This window comes from Ischnura elegans, chromosome X, assembly GCF_921293095.1.
Source record: "Ischnura elegans chromosome X, ioIscEleg1.1, whole genome shotgun sequence".
Lineage (NCBI taxonomy): Eukaryota > Metazoa > Arthropoda > Insecta > Odonata > Coenagrionidae > Ischnura > Ischnura elegans.
Window position 1 is genome coordinate 44861796 of NC_060259.1, and position 21192 is coordinate 44882987.

Here is a 21192-nt window from a genome sequence, read left to right on the forward strand (position 1 = left end):
TAAAAGTGTCCATCCGGGCTATTTCAATTGCTTCTCTGATAAGTTTGGGATAATATCTGCCTTCTTTTACTATTATCCTGGCTTCATCAAATTTAATGTCATGTCCCTGGGTCCAGGCATGCTCCGATATGGCCAACAGCTGGAATTGCCTATTCTTTGGTGCTCTTGTATTTGTACCTTCAGTGAACGACAAGTCTCACCAACATGTGTTTTCCCGCAAGAGCAAGGCACCTTGTACACTCCTTCATGAAGGACATGCTGGTTGATATCTTTGGCTGTGGGCAGCAAGTCACCAATTTTATTCCTGCAATTGAACCTCATGGTGACGCCGTGCTTTTTCAGGGCCATGGCAATCGTTTCTGTGGTCCCTGAGATGTAGGGATGACGGCCCAGGCTTTTGCGTTTTCTGTTTTCTCACTTGAGTGTGGTTTTTTTTGGCCCTGTTTAGGACCGAATCCGAGTAACCATTCTGTATCAGTGTCGCCATTAGATGTCTTTTCTCCTCTGTCAGCGACTCAGCATCGGAAATGCGGTGGGCCCATTTATGGGTATTTATCAACGATGCCTTTTGTACAGGATGGTATGCAAGGCATAGTCTGATACCGGTCCATATGCGTGGCTTTCGGATACACAGAGTGTCCAAGGTGGCCATCACCCCTTTTCTTCACCAAGACGTCCAGAAAAGGTAGCTGGCCGTCTTTCTTCAACTCCATGGTGAATTGTATGTCCTTGTGTTGGGAATTCAGGTGCAGTGGGAAGTCCCGCAGATTTTTCTTGCCATGGGGCCAGATGATGAAGGTATCATCCACATATCGAATCCAAAGTGATGGCTTGTCTTTAGCAGTGGCCAGTGCCTTTCTCTCAAATTCCTCCATATACAGGTTTGCTTCCACTGGTAACAAAGGTGAACCTATTGCGGTGCCTTTTCTCTGCTCGTAGTAATTATTATTCCACAGAAAATATGAATTCTCATGACAGTATTACACAAGTGACGGGAAATCTTCAGGCATTCCAACTTTAGTAAGTTCTTTGATAATATCAACTGAGTCTTAAATGGGGACATGGGTGAACAGAGACACAGTGTCAAACGACAATGGATTTGGACTCTTGGATGCCAATTGGAGGAGACTAATCAAATGGACCAATGAGAGAGCTGCAGCCACAAATGGCAGGACTGAGCCCCTACATAAGGAGGACAAAAATTGTGGACCAGCATCTTCGACCTAAAGACACTGGCAGCTGTGCCAGCAAAACTGTTGTCATCTACAAACAACCGACCTGGTAGAACCAAAAGAATGGAGATTTTGGAACCTCGAAACCACGGAAACCTACGCAGTCACATTCACCAAAGACCATTACTACTGAATCCAACTATGGACCAAATATCAAGCAAAGATATTATCTAAACAGAATGTTCATATGTCTAAACTTGCATAATTTAAAAGCTTTCCAAGAATGCCAGGGAAGATAGGGATAAAAAAGAATGCATTTAAAGGAAACAGTAAGTTTTACTTAGCATTTATTAAGGATTTTAAGATAAAGTTACATTTAAGAGATTGAAGCAGCAACCTAGAAGTAAATTTTAATGAAGTAGTTAACTTACAATGTAAAAACTATTATTTAACAAGTAACTTTGATATGTTACCGAAGGGCTGTAATGTTTCCAAGGTGAACAGATTTATTGGGTTGCTCTGCTTTTCACCGCTCCTCTTTCTTATTGATACTTTCCACAGGGAACTATTCAATTTTTAGAGGAAAATCATGGCTCATAATGCCTCTACTTGCATTCATGCAAAAATCGCTCCAACCAATAATAGGCATTTGCATATATTCAAAATAGTTAGTGATTTTATTGCCTGATATTGTCATATGAAGTGTTTAAAATTTCATATATTTTTTCAATATTAATTACTTGAATTTTAAATTCTAGTTGTCAAACAATATTGTGTCTGCTTTGCATACTTTAACCATTGAGATTCAATTTTACTTCAAGTTATAAAGAAGAATTAAATAAATATACATTATATTTTTATATAATACATGCCATTCTACTCTAGAAAATCATGCTAACCCCCCTAATTAGTACATATCTCACTTTCCTCTGGCTTACAGTGGCATATTGAATGCAGGGGATTCTCATATATGTGTCATAGGAACCTTCTACATGGAAATTAACTTATTTTGTCGATTGATTCTTTGGTGTCTATTTCACTGATTCTATGAAGGCTTTAATCTCTCTGCCCAAGTTTCTTGGAGAATTCTGCATTTACTCATGTGTTTAGCCATGCAAATTATTTTATTCGTGACCATCCCTAATTTTCCGAATGGAGATGAATTATGCAAATGCGATTCATTTTCTCAATGGCCCTCCTAGACAATTTTTGAATAATTACTAAGATATGTGAACCAGAGATGGTAGACTTTTTGGGAGCTGGTGACCAGCCTTGTGTGGGTTTAATTATTCTTTTGCAAGACAGCCTTGCCCCTTGTGGCAATCTTATTAACAACCAAAATTAGAAAAGTTTGATACAATATTTGGTAAGTATAGGCACTTTTTACTTTTGTTATTAGAGCTGCAACAAGTGGATGAGGGGTTATACGATAGTTAGTTGCAATCCTTGTTGATATGTGGAGTTACTAATTTCTGGGTCTCATGGCCATCAAGCAGACTACAGTCAAAGGTAATCTCTCTTTGTAACTTTTGATCGGTATGTAACCTAAGTACTTGAAAAACTTCGTTGTTGTAATTCTGAGCTGTTTGTGTGTTCACTTCATGGGTGAAGTTTTACATTTATTTATGGCTATGTCGATATCAACATGCTGACAAATTTTCTTAATTACTTTTCAATTTAATGGTGGTATTCTTTCCAATCTTAGCAGTTCTTTAGAGAGGGCTACAATATTGTTGGCTCAAAGTGACAGTCACAGTTTACTATTAACCTCAGCTGGTAGCCAATCCCTTGATGTTTTGTCAGTTATTATGTTCGTGTGCCATTGTCTTTATGAGTATTGATGAGAATTTATGAGTTCTTTTAGTGCGCGTGCAGTTTATCTGCTTAAATTTTTCACAAATATTGGTTATAATTTGTTTTGGAATTATATTCATTGATATTGGTATCTTGAGTATGAAGCCCACTGCACTCACTTTTGCGATTGAAAGAAGGATGAAGGAAACTTGGCTCTTACATCCATCATCTTTAGGGTAGTACCTGATGTGTGTTATGCCATAATTATCCCTGAAGTAATTGACTTTGCTTAACTTACAAGCTTTTGTGTGTGAGAGCCTAGATATGTCCCCAAATTGCCATATGACCTTCTCTGGTGACATAATGAATCCTTTTAATTTTTCATTTACGACTAAATTTTTTTATATTTCTGAGATTAATCTGTCTTTGGGTATAGTTTAACTATGCGTCACTGAACCATTCTCTGTCTTGAACATATAAAACAGATTTATTGATTAAAATGTTCGTTGTAAGAGGTTTTTTTCCAGTAACAATCTGAATGGTGTTGCACCAGTCAGTTTCTTGTTAGAGTGAGTTTTGTGAAATGTATAAATTGTTTAGAGTATAAGCTAATTATCATGGTTCTTTATTAATATAAGTCATTTTAATTACTAACTATGAGGACTTAAATTTATTTTCTTTTTTAATTTGTTCGATCATTCCTTAATATTAGAATTTTTTGTTGAATCTTCATTCAAATTGGTTTCCTTTGAATGTATCCTTGTATGGTTGAAGTCATGGCAGTTAAGTCCATGAAATTTGCTTTGAATTTCAAATACCAGTGGATGTCATCGATCATTTCAAATATTTTTTTTTAAGATTTCACCTCCGATTCTCACATCTTGATTCCAATTCTATGAATTCTAATGCCAGCAATCCAAAACTAACAAATCTTTCTCCCAGTCCAAAAAAAACTACTTCTTATAATTTTAGGACGTGAGGAAATCACTTTTTGGAAGTATTAATTACAACTCTCCAAGAAAAATTGAAAATGAATGCTCGGTTTCATAACAAACCATTTCTTAAAGGAGTGTTTTAGCGTCAAAAGTGAACATTCTATTAAAAATATGTAGTTTCAATTAGAAAATGCATCATTTTTCAATAACTAAGCCAATTAAAATTGGTTCTGTTCTCAGGGTTACTCGAGGGAATCATGAAATGGTAGTTGTAGTCTATTGTAAATAAGCTATTGGTTTCAGGAATTAAAGAAATCTGGATCAGTTTTTGTCCATTTTAAGTACCCAGTTTTGATTCCTTGAATTGAACATTTGCAGGAATCTACAAATCAAGTCAATGCATCGCTAGTTTTGGTATCTGGTCTGTGCCTTAAGGTTGAATTTGACCTCTCGTCTTTAGTCAAAAATTCAGCTTGGAATATCCTTGCTTGGATTTTGTTGCTGAATATTACAGTTTCTTTTTTACCCTTTTGTTTTACCATTTTAACAGTAATAACTTTTTATATCTATCTGAAGAGTGTGTCTTGCATAAATTCCAGGATCTTGATGATAAATTAAACAGAATTCTATAACAAACCCTGACTTCAACACAGTTATGAAAACATTGAACATTATGTTTGTTTAAGTTTTTTTTCATTTATTTTATAAGGTATAGTTATCTTTTTATGAATTTGCTATTAATGAAATTCTTTCTTAAAAATTTTTCCCTTATGCAATATGATTATCACCATGTAGTGTTTTTAGTAAATTTAGTCTTTAACATGGGACAGCCATTGTCAAAGGATAACAATAAGGTTTTTATCATTGCCTTCCTATTTTATCTCTGCAGAGAGATCAATTTTGGCTTTGATATAATTTGGTGATAAATAGTCATAAGGGTTATCTGTAAAGGTTAATTATAATATTTCAACCATTAGGAATTTATGATGCAGATTTCTGTGCTAAAGATAAGGGCCATGGTTTAAATATTTTTGTAGATATGTAAGCATTTACCTTTGCCAATTGCTATTTGAATTGTATGTACTGCTTATATTTACGCCTCTAGAATTTTCTCCTTGCTGTAAATTCTGATTGACTAATAATTTTACTAATAAAGTAGTTGATGTAGAGCCACTAAAATAAGCATAATCCAAATTTTATTATGCTTAAAATATTATTTGGTAATGGTTTGTCACTTTTAGTTTGACTATTTATGCTAATAGTTGTAAATTATTTAATAACATAGGAATTATGTATGCTAGAAGCCAATAATAATTGTAAATCATTTTTGCATGTTGCAAAAAATAATGTGATCGATGATAGTTATAATTTGTGAATGTATAATGAAATAGTATCCTACAAACATGTCAAAGTGCACAAAACCTTTGTAATAACCTCCAAGAGAGTCACACCGATTTTGCACCTCCTGTACACCAGTGTGTGTAGTCCAAGTGAGAAGATGATGGGTGAAGTGTTATCCCAACAGAACAGCCCCTCCCATTAATAATTGTAATATTTTTCCTTGATGATCCATGATTTTCTTCAACCTATAATCATGAGATTGCTAGGATTTCATGATTGGTTTGAAGTAAGGAGGCAAAATATCATGAAACTTTGGAATTCATTCAATGTAGCTTCCATTCAGGCAGAATTTTAGGAGTCTACTGAGTGAAGTGAGCAGAGCCTTTAAAGTTGAAGTTACGTAATATACACTCATATTTCTGATCAGCTATTGGAAATAATTGAAGTAAATCATGTTTTGCTTAAACTTTTCATTTAAGACTGTGAGGAAATGTACTCATCGCCTCTATAATTTTACTTTCTCCCTAAATCAGCTTAATTGCTGTGCACCCAAATTATATTGTTTTATACCTTACCTTTTTGCTTCATTTCAGGCCTTTGCGTGGTTTAGTGACCTTCTGGTGGAGCATGCAGAAATATTTTGGTCTTTGTTTGCTGTTGATATGGACCAAGTATTAGCAGAGCAACCACCAGACACATGGGACTCCTTTCCATTATTTCAGATAATGAATGACTACTTGAGAACGGATGGTAAGGCATTGATTCAATTCTTTTCTGCAACTTTTATGCATGTAAATGTGATTTCAGCTCCAGAGGAGGGAGAACTCTTATTTTAATTCCATGTGACAGCCAAGCTTTTGACCCCAAAACAGCGGCAACCACCATTACTTACCAGAGTACATGGTAGCATAATTTCCAGGGTCATGTTCGTGAAGCTATATCTTTAGCGCTAGGAAAAATATCTTAGTTTCTTTTTCTCACTTCATTTATCATTCTGTCTGATATCTGTTTGGTTATTGAACTGTGGTACTTCTATCAGCCAGCTTATCTCTTGTGCTGAGCATTAAGGGATCAAGTATGCTCCTTATTGCCCAACTTATGCCGTCCTGTATTCATATTCTTCTTACTTTTTTATTTGTGTGTTTTCCTTGTTTCCCTCAATTTTTTAATATGTCTAATATTATTAGGCACAAATCATGTCCAAACAGGACTGTAAGAATGAGAATCAGTACATTGTTGCATCGAAGAGCTGATTACCCTTAAATATGAACAAAATACAGCATATTTCCTGATCCATCATTATTACTTAACATTTTGTGATTCGAGAAGATAAAATGTTGTTATTCTGCCAACTATTTTAACTATTGGTAATTTCTCCACATATACGAAAGTTATTCAACAGCTAAAAAATATACAGTAAATGAATGTATTTTGTCATGCATGCTGGACAAGCCACAATATCTCCCTTGTAGAGAAGTGCATCATACTAGCTGTTGTCATGCTGAAAACAATGTACATGTGGAGGGATATTATTCAACCCCTAACCCCGGTCATTGGAGTATCCCACACCTGATGTGGATTTATTTCTCCTGTCATGTGTATTTTTTCTCCTCATGTGTAGTTCTCTCATTAATTTGGAAATTATTCTTTTGGCATTTATTATTTCTTTGAGTGGTGAATGAGGTGACAAAAAATTGAAATGACCAACAAGAATGGAAAATATCCATAGAAGAAGAAACCAAAATTTTGGAGAAAAGCTGACTCAGATATACTTGAAGAAGATTTTCACTGTATTTTGAACAGGAGCAATTGAATGAATTCACTGTCAGTGAATTTATTCAATTTTTCCTGATCATTTGACATGCGAGTTTAATTTCTTTAACCCTCATATGGATTCGCTGCGCCTTGGCAGTGCTTTTAGCAGTGGTTTTAAAAGTGGTGTAAAAATTTTCCATTCCAATGGATAATTTTGAAATTTTCAGCAGTCTATTTTTTCTGCTTTCTTCGTCTACATGTAAAATTTTGTTTGCATAGTGGTGGTAGTTTACATTTTATTGGCCTCTAATGAAAAAAGTTACGTCGTTGGATTTACGGTGCCGCTGCGGCGCTCAGTATTTCCTCGTCGCTACGTCGGGGACTGCACTCTCAATGTTTACGTCAAATCAATTGTTTCGTATGAAATGCTATAATATATTTACCATCATGTTATTTAATTTTCTAAAATTTATAAACAAAATGAAATTGTTAAACAAAAGGAAAATATTACTATACCAATCGTACTTTCTCTTTTAGCTAAGAATCATGTTTGCCTCGCTATAATGTTGATTGACAAAACTTCAATCTTTTGCTATAATTATTCATAGAAACTCATGGCTAGCCAAGGTTGTTTTTTCCATGGCTTCTTACTTAGTTTTGCTTGGGCACCTTAACCACTCCGCGTCCACATACCTGCCGTGGTGATAGTCACCTTTGGGCAAATCCCAGGGTTACTCTGTTTAGAATCACACCAAGCAGCAATTCTAAGAAATTTTTACACAATGAACTATCCAGATTCGTAGAATAATGCTTCCTCACCGTCGTATGAATATTTCTTGTTGAATGAGTAACTGTAACTTGCCAGGAGATTCAGAGGTTTCACCGACTATTGTGAAGAACACATGGCATGGTTACTCTTATATGTCTTGTACCTCTCATTCGAAAATATTCCTTTGTGGCTACAATAGTCTACACAAAATTGCTGGCATTTATATAATTACCGATGACGTGACAGTTTACCGTTGGGGTGAAATCAAGATAACTACCCAACTAATTGTGTGATAGAAAATGATTTATTTTTCCTAACAATTACTTCAGTATTTACATGGTAAAAATCGTTTCATGATGAATAGGAGAGTAGACAATTTGATTTAGAAGTAAAAATTTGTAAATATATTTCATGTTTCTTTGTGTACTCCAATGCACAGATATTTTATTCATTGGGGGTTTTACTGACGTGAAGGGGTTAGTGAGGAGGAGAAAGGAGAGGGAATACCAGGTAGGTTGTTTTGAGGTGAAGAGGTGGTAGTGTGTCAACCGCCAAGGATCAGGGAATACCCAGATTGTTAGGCCAGGTAAGCGTAGAAAACCCTTATCGCGAAAAAGGTGGGAGTGCAAGGAGGCAATTGAATACAAAAGCCTGCTTTTTCTTTATCCTTCCATCGCTGCATGAGGGACAGGGAACAAAAGCCTTGTCAAAACGCCTCGCGGTGGCCCTCCCTTCATTCCAAGAAGGTCCAGCTCGGGTGGGTCATTAGGGTGGAGAGAAGTTCAATCAAGTTTTGTGGGAGGGGGAAGAAGGCAATGAATGACGAATAAGGAAGCTTAGTGGGAAGGTATGGATATTCTTCAAGGTGTGTACAATAGGTGAAAAGCAACGGAAAGAAAAGGTGAGGGAAGTCCTCCCAGCATGAGGGTATTTTTGTCACCCCAGAACATTCTTCCATCAGTCCCTCATGCAGAGCTGGACGAAAGAAAATAGGCGCCTGTTCCTTCTTCCCTACAACCTTATAACCCATACTTCAAAGAAGTTATTTTTTTGGATTTCCCACCAATCCAGTAGTAAAACCTCATCTGGTGCACTCCCACGCATCACATTTACCTGTCCATCTCTAAGGAAACGTCCTCGGTGAGGCAATGGGGCTCCGCGGTAGGGAGAAAAATACCGGCTCTCCACCTCCAAAGCGGCGTTGGGTTCCTTGACACGTCACTTATTATCTCATATTCTTTATATTTCAAAACCCATACTTTATTTTTTTAATTTTAGGATACAAGCTCCCAGAATATTCGTAAGATTTGTCTTGATCGCCAGAATCCTGTAAAAATCACAAAAGTAACACTCGTCTGTTCTCACTTCACCTACAGCTGTTCGATTATTAACGTTTAATAACTTATCCTTCTATATACACTGCAAAGATATAACATATGGGTGGATGCAGTGAAGCAAAATTATGTCATATGGGCATAAACAAATTATTAGTTTATATTTATGCAATGCTCTAAAGAGATATGCGTCACAATACCAAATTTATAGCATGGCAGAGACTTCTCGACCTTGCTCTATCCATATTTTAACAGTTACTTATAGTCCTTTTAATAGTACACTACCAATCACGAGTTATATTGCAATTCTCAAGTTGCCGCTCGCTATATGCCAAATTCACTGAAACGAGCTTCCACTGTAGTTAATGTTCACTCAGCAATTCATCAGGGTTGAGAGATATCTGTCATAATACCAAGCATATACTGTGAAAGGAACTTTTTGTCCCTGCTACATCCAATTTATTTTACAGTTGAAACATTTGTCGTTTGGCGGTACAAATACTATCACTTGCTATAACAAGATTCTCACAATGTGCCGTAACTGCTATACCGGGCTTTTACTGTATGTGCTTTAAAACTAGTAAATCACTGCTTTTTTTTGCTATAGATCAGTTTCCAAATATCTATGTAAATCATAATTTTTTTGTATGAGAAAATTTTGATATTTTTGTGATAAAATAGAATTAATATGATGATATTATAAACTGAAGTTGACAGTTCTATTTGACAAAATTTGCAGACTTTTTCATTGTAAAGCTTTCCCTTTACTATCTTCTTATTTTTTTCTGGTTATCATGTGCCTTGCCTTAACAGAAGAAGAATCTCAGTACTGTAATGCAGGTGTAATCATATCTCCTTAGATCGCTGTTTTGCTTAAAGATTCTAAACATAAGTTTTCTTCAATGAAACCTGGAAAATTACTGTTCTTCTTGTTGGCTGTTTCATCCTCTGGGTAAGAACGTGGTAATTGGACTCTTTGAAGCAAAAACTTACAGTTTGACGGGTTATAAATCTCTCTCAACAGTCACGGACGCAACAGGTCATTTCTTGTGAGATGTGGTGGACTTGTTCCATCGTAAGTGAATGAGTTCTTTTAAGTTCCACTTAAAACCATAATTCACGATATGACGTGTTTGGAGGCTTTACTTCATTTTCAGGTTTTGACTTTTTTCACACTTGAAAATAATGTGGAAGCATTTAAACGCATCATGTTGTGAATGGAGTTCTTAAGCAGAACTTGCAAGATCTCTTTCATTTATGATAGCCATGAATGTGTTAATGAGTTAAATAGTGACATATGAACAGATTGAAAATCATTTAGAGAATGGCGCGAAATCCTGAAGTGAATCAGTTTTGAGCTAATAACTTTGATATTTATTTTAGATAATTTGAAGAATGGAAGGTTTCATCAGCATCTTCGGGATACTTTTGCTCCTTTGGTTGTCAGATATGTGGATTTAATGGAATCATCCATCGCTCAGTCGATTCACAAAGGCTTTGAAAAAGAAAGGTGGGAAATAAAAGGGTAAGAAAAAAGCCAGGTTTTTATGGAGTTCTGTTCGTGCTTTAAGCTCAAGGCCTTGATTGCCTTATTTGTCATGAGATTTTAAATTGTTACGTTTAACTTATATTTAAGTTGTTTGTTTTCCTTTGATACCAACATACTTCCAGATTGTGGGAATTCTAATAACTTATGGATTTGAAACATAATTTTATTTCTTTCATCAAGATAACTTCCATGAAACATTCATGTCCATTTCATATAATTTATTTTAGCTAATTTTATTTGCTCTTTTAAAAATAATTTCAAGAAATTATTTTTACAAGCTGAACTCTGTAATGTGGTTTTTTTATAATGGTGGCTATAATTCTTAAGGATTTATATTCATATGAAAGTGTATATCATTGGAACCTCAATTGAAATGCAACCAAAATTATATTAGGATTCCATTCTTTTTAATGCTCATTTTTTACGAGGTAGATATCAGAGATTAAGGGTCTGTGGCACTGTTTTATTTCTCGGTCCAGCTTTTAAAATTTACTTTTGATGGTAATTTTTTTTTGTGGATGAGTGGTTGTTACAGAGATTTTAATATTGCAAGTGTAGACAGATGATGGAAATTTATGTAGAGGAAGAAACTCTGGAAATAGTGCAAATGATGGAAGAGTAGCTGTGGTATGAGTTTTCAGACCCATATACCTTAACATGTTATGTATATCCCGATTATATCTAGATATATCTAAATTAACCCGATATATATGTTATATGTATCGGGTTAATCTAGAAGTTCAAGCACATTGCTTGTGGGAACCCATGATGATGAGGCCATTCAATCTCTTGTGTATTTTATTGATGAACACATGGCATCAGTAAGGTTGTCATTATTATCTTGATGCATTATTTAATTTTTTTGTTCAGCATATGTGAATCATAAATGGGAACAGTGTTTTAAACTCACTACCTTTAGCAAAACAAGGTTGTTGCTGGTGATTTAAATCAGGAAAGTTGGTGATTTATAAGACTGACTATAAAACTTGGGAAATGAGAGAAATTGGATATAGATAGAGTAAATTTGTAAAGTAATGGCTACTTCTGAACCTTGTGTCTTTGCCTGTGCAATGCCCATGTTTGCATCTCAGAGGCTGCTGGTCTCCATGGTATGGACTGGCATTTGGTAAAGAATGAATGAAGGCTGAGATGCTTTGGTGTCAACTGTCGGCTTAATCATTCCACGGAGTCTTCCAGTAGGAAAGCTTTAAATGCTTTCATCTTTTGTCCCCAGAAATCCATATTATTGAAAGAATGGAGTTAGAATGGTTGTGAATGGGTTGTAGTTTTTCCACATCTTGGTGAAGAATGGAAATGTGTCAGGCATAAGTGCTTGCAAATGTGATGGATACATTTGGTTTAGAGGGAATTTTTCGTACAGTAACATCAAATGAGAGTACAAGTACATGTTAATAGTTATGAAAATTGACTGCAACGTGACTCAATGGTATTGTGAGCAGATTAGTTGACTGTGGCCTGAGTGACTTTAATGCTGTCAGCTACCATCCTCTATTAATTTCTTATTACTATATCTACCTCTGTTGTGAATTTTCATGATGACACTTTTTAGCTTTGTGGCTATGATTCATAATGCATTGATTGAGGTTCCATGAAGTGTCTTATTACTATGATATTTAGTAATTTTGATTAAGTGGTCCGTCTTGATGTTCACTTTTTATTGATAGCAGAGGATTTCAAGCACAGTGAAAAATGGCATATGGAAGTTCTGTCTTCAACTCTGTGATTACTTTTGTTGCTTCTTTTCCTTGCCTATATGTCATGGTTTACATTGGGAAAAATCCAAGGAGGCTAATTCGTATTTACTCTATGAGCTTTTATGATGCATATTTCTTGGGGATATATCTAATATTTACTAAATAACTACTAATTCCTTTTTATTTAATTGTGTAACTTCATTAGTGGAAATAATAGGTGCTAAACAAAGTTCGCTCTTGGATAATATGTTAGAAATTGATGATAGGAGGTAGATATCACTTTTTAAGGGTAAGAAAGAAAAATGTGGAGCATATTGTGTTACATTTGATGATGAATGATCTCAGTTAGCATAAAAGGTTGTAGAAAAATTAAAGTATCATTTGAATTCAGGAAAGAAAAAGAGGGTAGTGTATCAACATGCTCTCAAAGTGATGATGTGAATTTATTTTAGCTTTTAAGATGAGTATTTACAAGCATAGATGAGTTATTTTTCTACTGCCAAGTTATTGATCGCTAAAGACATGATTTTTATTTGGCTTTTTTTATACTCCCCATAAATGATGTTAGTATCTTCCTTGGATAAACGATTTCTTAATTACTATTAGATATTTTCCACTTATGTTTGGGAAAAAGTGTGTTAGAAATCCTCTGTAGAGTGTTCTTTTAGTTCCAGGGTGCACATTTTATGTAGCTGATATAAGTTATTCCATGTGTTCACTTAACTAACCAATTTTGTCTACATCAAGGATTATGACCAAGAGAAATGTATTGTACAGTCTACTGCTTGATTTATTGATACGGAATTTAATCATCATCATCTTTCTACATTTGTAAAGTATAAATTGAGTGATAAGTTTGTGTAACCATTCAGCTTCGCTGTATTTGCCATTTTACTAAAGATATCTCTTGGTGAAATTTTCTCCAAATAGATTTAGTGAAATTGAATGGGAGAAAAATTCATAAAGAATCAGTAGTGGTTGTAAATATTTAGGATAAAGCCCATGCTGCACATGAACCAAGTGGTTTGTTTTATGGATATCCTCCAATTGTTGGCACACATTTATAAGAAACATTCAAAAATGATTGTTCTTTCAAGGTGAGACTTCTTATTTGACTTCTGAGCCTACATTTTTATCGACCATCCATTCAGTAATTAAATTTTATCTCTTCTAAGAATATCTAAAATTTGCTGAATTAGAATTTGTAGCAGAAGTAGATGAGTATCTAATACGTGGATGATATGCTATTTATTACAGGGAAAACATAAATCCTTGAATTAACATAATTTCATGAGTAAAAAATTAAGGTGCAACCTCACTTTCATCATTGGGAAAGTTTTAATTAGTTTGAAGGCATCTCCATGGTGCAGGTTCCCACCATGATCTATTGTGCAGTATGGCAGCCTTTGCTCAGTTTCCTTCTAGGACCTTCAGGTTCTACTGAAGATCAGGTCACTTTGACCTGAAGATGCTAAGAAGTAATTGGGTAAACCTTCTGTCCTGTTGCATCAATAAACTCAGTGAGAACTTGAACTACGTGGAAGCTCTCTCTCAAGCACCACAGGAACATACACTGCAAACTTGTTTTTTTTGCTCAAAATCAATTGTTATTTTGGTCGGTAAATCTTTTTATACCTCAGTTAAAAAATATGTAACATAATTAAATTATAGGAGATTAAGCACTTGGTAAGTTTGAAGGTTGTACAGAAATGCTTTTGACCATATCTATCTTTGAATTTTTTTAAAGCAGGACAATAAGGTCGAGCAATAGTTCATATTTCAGTATTTTGGGAATTAAGGTTGGCAAATTAGGTATTCTATATCTTAGAATTTGCATCCAAGGGTGTAGTTCCACACAAAAATATCCTTGTACAAGAAAGTCCTTATGATGAATAAAGCAGCAAGTACATATTTATCAATACTAATGCTCTTGCAAAACATATATTTAAAGCTCATGCTTTATGCTTCAAACTTTAAATACTACATTTTTAAAACATTTTGAATGTTTCTTCAATAATGATGAAATGTTCTGTGCAGCAGTGGAATGATAATGAAAGAATAGTTTGTGCATGTTAGATTCCTGTACTAAGAAACTCCCTTTCAGACCTCACCAAGAGTTTTCTTTACCAGAAGTTTTTAGTTCTGTTTACTCTGCTGTAAATGTTAATCATAATTGATTTTATCCAGTGATGTGAAACATGCTTTATCAATTTGTTTTGGAACAGAATTATGCATAGTATTTTGCGCAGTCAGTGACTGTTGCTTTAACCAGTCATGTAGCTTTAGCGTGTAAGTCAATGCTACACTTGAGTGTAAGGATTTGATTTAGCGTTATTTTGGTTTTTCACTCAATGATTTTTTTAATTGTGTCAGCCATAAGTATGTTTAAAACTTTCAGTAAACTCGTTCCAGTAATAATGCAAAAGTAGATATTATTTATCATTGATTGATTTCTTTAGACGTAAGGAAATAATGTTTATGTTGCACAATAGGTTCGTTGAAATTCCTTTAATTGCTCTTTATTGAAATATAGACTGAAATTGACATTTTGAAAATCACATCCATAGAATGCTCAATCATGAATAGAGTTCAACAGAAATGGTTGACATCAATTTTTTAAGGAATAAATGTATTTGCCAAAATAATACCCACATTTTCCAGAAACAGGCAACATTTATGACTGCTTAAGAATTTTAGGTACCTATACTAGCTTTGAGTGTAACATCTTATTCAAACTATTTCAACACTGAAGTTAATTATTGTTTTATTATGATTAAAATACCTATTACATATGCTTTTCCTACTGTGCTGGTGGCTCGGCAATTGCTTTGGTATAACTTTTCCATAGCAAATCGTCATTTCATGTGGAGCTTTCCAGATCACTAATATGATTGTGTTGAAGAATATAGTGTCTATCCGTGCATTATCACCTTTGTTCTAGCTGCATAAATTAGATTTGGTACTTTCCGTACCTGTATGTTTTTTCTCGGGAATCCAACAAGGTGGTTGAGTCCATGGTTATGGTTATGGTTTTTATTCTTCAGTCAAAACCTAGTATAGCATCTTATGAGAGTAAAATTACAATCAGTTACCATGCTGGTGTTATGTGATTAATCTGACTGGGAGGGAGAGATCAGTGAACCCTATACCCAGAAGATAGTTAATCTTTTGAGCACTTCATCATCTTGAACAGTCATGACCTGCCTTTGGAGTGATGTTCAATTTTAAATTATGAATTCAGCTAGGCTGAAAATCTAGACATTCTTAAATTGAATTAGAAACCTTTCATTGCAACCTTTTTTTCTGGAATTTAAAATTTTGATTTTTTTTAAGACTTGAACAAGTCAGGAATTTATTTATCAATATTATATTAGCTTGGCAAGAAGAGTGATGCTGTCTTTTAAAATTAGTGGCATCCTCAATAATACCTATCAATTAAATCACGTCATGATAAGGATCACTCTTGCTCATAAGGAAGCTCTATCTGTCGGTATGGTAAATATAAAAAATGGTAAATCAATTGCTCTTTTTAATATTGAATAACCGGTTCATTTTTTCCGGCCCGCGTCCTTAGTTGAAGTACTAATTACTTTAAAATTTCAAGGGTCATGCCGCTATTTTAGGTATTTGAAATGCGTTGTGAAATTTTTAAGAATGGAAAAGTGTGGGTATTCTCCAGCAAATACAAATTTTAAGAATTCTTTTAGTTATGTTGCCAGTGCATTGCTTCCTAGTTTTGTCTGTAATATTTAAATTAGATCCTTTGTAGAAAATTAGAGAATGGCAGTTTATATTTGGCTCTTGAAATATTGTAGAAATTATTTTTTAAATCATGTATGTGTATTCTCCAGTTAAAATTTGTCCATAGAAATGATACTGGGTCTAGAACAGGGGTCCTCAGAAAATACCTATATTTCTGTGGCAGTTACAGTGCAGTCATTTTTATATAGAATTCTGGAGACTTACTATAGTGTATTTTGTTTGTCTTTCTAAAGTAAAAATTATGTGTTTAGAGAACTCAGCCCATTGTATGCTTTCTTCATAGGGCCTACTTTACACAATGCAAAATCATATCTTTCAAATTATCTGTTCTGAAATAGATGTTCCCTATTCTATCTTCATTTTAATTTAGCTGTTTCTGTCACTTTGATCTAAATTGTGGATCCCTGATCTAATCAGTTACATAGACTAAATTATGTTCTTACAAAAGCATTGCTATGCTTGATATGAAAATTAGCGAGGCTAAAATTTTGTTTTCCCAGTTTTAATAATGTATGTATTATTAAAAGTTATTTTTTCTTGTTATTCTAGCCAAGTAGTTATGTAAAATACTATTTTAGATTTTTAAAAGTTAATTGTAAATAAATTGTGGAGATAGTTTATATTGAGAGTCAGTGCAGTGTGTGTATCAGTGAATTTTCCAAAGTTTTGTTACCCTCATAAAACGTAATGGTTCTGAAGCATGCACAGCTTTTTACTTAGAATGTGAAAAAATTGTTTTCTAGGGCATGTTCAACTCAAAATATCCCATATTATGCATTTTGTTACAGACATTAAGGTTTATGCTGCTACCAAAGTTATTCCATCGTACAAACTTAATTGCTTTAAGTGTTTTCCTTGAAAATATTGAAAATTATATGCCTGTACAGCAACCCAGTAGACTTGCATTGGTATTTGTAAAAATTGTGAACAAATTTGATTTGGGGAACATTTAATGGACATGCATAAAGTTTATAATCATGAGTCAAACTCTCATAATGTTTTTTTTTTCAAAGTTATTTTGATGGCTTTTATGCCCTTCTAATGAATATTTAATGCAATGAAGTGCTTATTCTATCTTAGTAAAAATAATTTCCCGAATGAATTAAAAATTACTGAGCATTCCTTATCGATCTTTATGTTTTCAGCCATCTCTTAGTCCTAGGCCCTTGTTTCGAGTGAAAAGCAAAAATCAATAGATGTCAAAAATGCCTTTTCCTTTTGCTGAAGCCATCATTGTGACATGCAACATCACCTAAAAATTCTCCAGATTTTCAATTTCCTTTGTTCCAATCATATGTAGGTTTTAGTAGGATATTAACATATGAGATTACATATTCCTGGTTCGAGAGAGAACTGAAGTGATGAGCTTATTCCTCGAAAGGTCCATTTTAGCAGTATGAGATTGAATGAGAATTTTAATCACGTACTCCAATGTCATGCTGAATTATTGTAGAGACTAACGGGCAAGTAATTTGTGAAAGGTGTATTAGAGTTGAGGGAAAGTAAAGTATGCAATAACTGTGCTCTTTGTGATTATTTGATCACTGTAGGAATACACCATCCAGACTGTCTAAATATGCAGTGTAGGGAATAGCATATAGCATTAATTTTTAAGTGAATATGCAATTTTTTGTGAGCAAATGAGTTGATTATTCAGTTTTAATTTTTCCATAAAATACACATCTTTGGTAATTGCTCATGCTTTCAAAAATTTACCTTTTATGTGAGTATGATGTACAAGTGGATAAAATATAAAATGTCATTGGGGAAATTAACCTGGCTGGTATAAGTGGCTTAATTTTATGATTTTTATCCAGTCAGCTATCCTTTTTTACAACTGGTGCGAGGACTAACCCAGTATAGCTGTCTTTGCCCTGTATTACTATCTGATTTTTAGATTTTTACTGTAGTCTGCATTGTTATCTACATCTGAGAAAAAGAAAAGTCAGTTTTTAGCTTGGTTGATTCTCTAGCTTTCTGAGGTCGAGGTCTCAAACTGTATAGTCATACCTTGGAGAAGAAAAAGTTAGAAAATTACTCGCCCTATAGTTATTATTTAGAGATTTTTTACTCTTACTACATCTCTCCCACACCCAGGTCCCCAAAATACTTGAGCTCATTTTCTTAAATTGAACGAGAATCTTCCGCTAACTCTACAGTAATGATATCATAGGCTATTTCACATCTATATGGCATAACTTTCAGTAATACTTAAGATATTGTCCATTGAATGTTTCCAAATTATCCATATCCCAATTATCTAAATATCAATCTTTATCTTTCTGGTATCTGATAAAATAAGGCAGGTACGTCTCTAGATTCCTTTTAAAAAATAATTTTTGGGTTAATTAACTCCCTGATTCTTTCAAGCTGTTGGTAATCAGTAGTCAAAAACTTCAGATTTTTGTATTGAATTTGATTAAATACTAAATAAATTATTTTTACCTCTGAAATAAGTCAATTTTAAATAAAAATACCTTTACTCCCAGTGTTTTGACACTCAAGCCATTCCACTGCTATTGAGGAACAGTGGCACTGAAATTATAATGTAAAAATTATTTATTTAGGCTTATATATCCTTCCAAATTACTACAAGGTGTTTTGCTAATAATTTTTTTTTCACTCTTGGCAGAAATGGCTGTGCTACGTCTGAGGATTTGTTCTGGAAGTTAGATGCATTGCAGTCCTTCATAAGAGATTTGCATTGGCCTGATGCAGAGTTTAGGCAACATTTAGAACAAAGGCTGAAGCTTATGGCTTGTGATATGATTGAGTCATGTATTCAAAGGTAGTATACCAAGTGACGACTGAAGTGCTCTGGCTTAAGCATATCTGAAGTAATGATTTTATCCTAATTTCACCATAAATCCTTGTTTCAAAGGACGGAAAGTGCATTCCAGACATGGTTGAAGAAAGGTGTGACATTTATATCAACAGACTACATCATACCATCTGAAATGTGTGCCATGGTTAATGTGATATTAGATGCTAAAAACCAGTCCTTCAAGTTGTGTGCCGTTGATGGGGTGGATGTGGTAAACAATATGGCATTATGTTAAAACAAATGAACATACTATGACTCTATTCATTCGGCCTCTTCTTTTTATCTAGGACACTAATTTTGGATAATTGTTATTTTCAGCACCAGTACCATACAAAAATTGATGATTTAATTGAAAAAACCTCAGCAAGTATGACGCAAGGTATGATTAGTAAACTGGTGTCTGTTTTGGAAACCACTCTTTCTAAACTCTCCCGATATGATGAAGGGAGCTTAATAGGTTCCATCTTGAGTTTCACGGTAAGCAATTAATATTAAGTAAAGGCCATGTGATCCATGAAATTCATCTTCTGAGTTGGCTCAAAAGAAAATATTACTTCATTACAGAATGTATCTGGATCAGGAAAGGAAATGGGACAAGCATATGTTAACTTTACTCGAAATTGTATGGACCAGATAAGGAGTAAAGTTAATGATGAACTTTGGATACTGAACTTTTTTGAGGTAATGAAATTTTTTTCATCTTTAAGTTAGGTGTTACACTAGCATAAATTCTAGCTTGTTTGCTCTACATTTATTTAATTTCCAAGTGTGGACCCTTTAATACCTCCCAAATTCCATATGTTGTTTGTTTCTTACTTAAGCCTTGTGGGTGAAAGTAGCTTCTTGAATTTTCACTTTCGTTTGGCCACTCCTCTTGTTTTGTGTAAACAAAATTAGTATCTACATTCAAGTTTATTAAGATATCTATGAAGGAAACTAGAGAATAAATATGTTACAATACAAAAAATGCATGGTGATAAGCATATTAACTATGTAATGTATCATCTGCAACATAATACATAAACAGATTGGCCAGTATTTTCCCGGTGACCACTGATAGTCGATTCATAGATAAAGAAAATGTCTCTTTTTTATCATCCAGTATCTCTAATTATTCCCTCCCCTCAGTATTGCTGATCTTAGAGCTTGTCATTTGCACTCATGTGTGTTTGATAGTTGTGCCTAGTGAATGTCTGACCATATTCCAGCTGTTATGTTTATGAACAGTGGAGATTAATTATTATACAGTAGACTCTCATTAATATGAACAATGTTATTACAAAGTTCTCAATATTATGAAGCAAATCTTTGGTCCCGACGAAAAGGCCTATCCAAGCTAAAGTAAAAGAAACATTACTACAAAATTTTCGTTTTTACGAAATTACGAACCTCAGACCCAGTCCCAGCGGTTATAAAATGAACTTTATTACAAAGTTCCATGCATAAGCAATGGCATTTAGGTGGATATTCACTGCTCTAAGTTTTAATAATCGCGCCACATTTAAGTTCTTCTCATGTACTGTGCCCAAGAGCGTCAATTATGGTTCTTTATTCAGTGTACTCGCAATATCATATAATAAGCTTCATTCCTGTGGAGTCGTGGTGACCCACTCATAACGGCTTGCAAAATTGGGCGTACAGTTAGTCCTCTTCCTATGGACATTCGATTTATGAATTTTCAGAGATACAAGCATTCAAAATTTTCAAATTTCGAATTTGGCGCCTTTCGATTTGGCCGATGCTATGCTGTGTGGCTTAGAGGAACTCTCACTGTGGGCACAGTCTGAGCAAAGCATCATTGAATCTGGTGTGAATTTAGGAACTGATCAGCATTTCGCCCGTTCTTCCTAAACGCGAGGAGTGATTTTTCTCTGCTCTGGCTGCGTCGCACGCCCAGCTAGGTCAGTTCGTAATTTTGTGAGTTAGAGCACGATTGTGATGCATTATTGAATTTTGTAGGGTAACCGTACTTGTCAATGCCTTTCATACAGTCTCACTGGAAGTACACCTGATGAGAATTTCATCACTCTGTCTTAAAAAACACCACACAGCATGAATGGCTCTAGTGCACTGAAGCATGTGATTTTGAAGCTCCATCTAGAGACGAGAAAATATCTCGAAGGGGTCCTGGTATATGCTGACTGTTTAGAAGGAATCTTATCTACATTGATTACTGTCCACAAAAGAAGAAAAAAATTAATGCAGAGCGAAGCACATGGGCCCTTCGCTTAGGGCTAATGGG

At 34.5% G+C, this 21192-nt stretch overlaps 1 protein-coding gene across 1 annotated transcript in view; it reads left to right on the forward strand.

The window, feature by feature from the left end:
• Window positions 1-21192, forward strand: part of LOC124171143 (calcium-dependent secretion activator) — a gene marked incomplete at its 5' end in the record, with an annotated part of 262640 nt that overhangs the window by 226395 nt on the left and 15053 nt on the right. The window contains 6 exons of the mRNA XM_046550281.1: window positions 5836-5992; window positions 10484-10625; window positions 18759-18914; window positions 19008-19161; window positions 19269-19427; window positions 19515-19631. Coding sequence (XP_046406237.1) covers window positions 5836-5992; window positions 10484-10625; window positions 18759-18914; window positions 19008-19161; window positions 19269-19427; window positions 19515-19631 — 885 coding nt within the window. The remainder of the gene's footprint in view (window positions 1-5835; window positions 5993-10483; window positions 10626-18758; window positions 18915-19007; window positions 19162-19268; window positions 19428-19514; window positions 19632-21192) is intronic.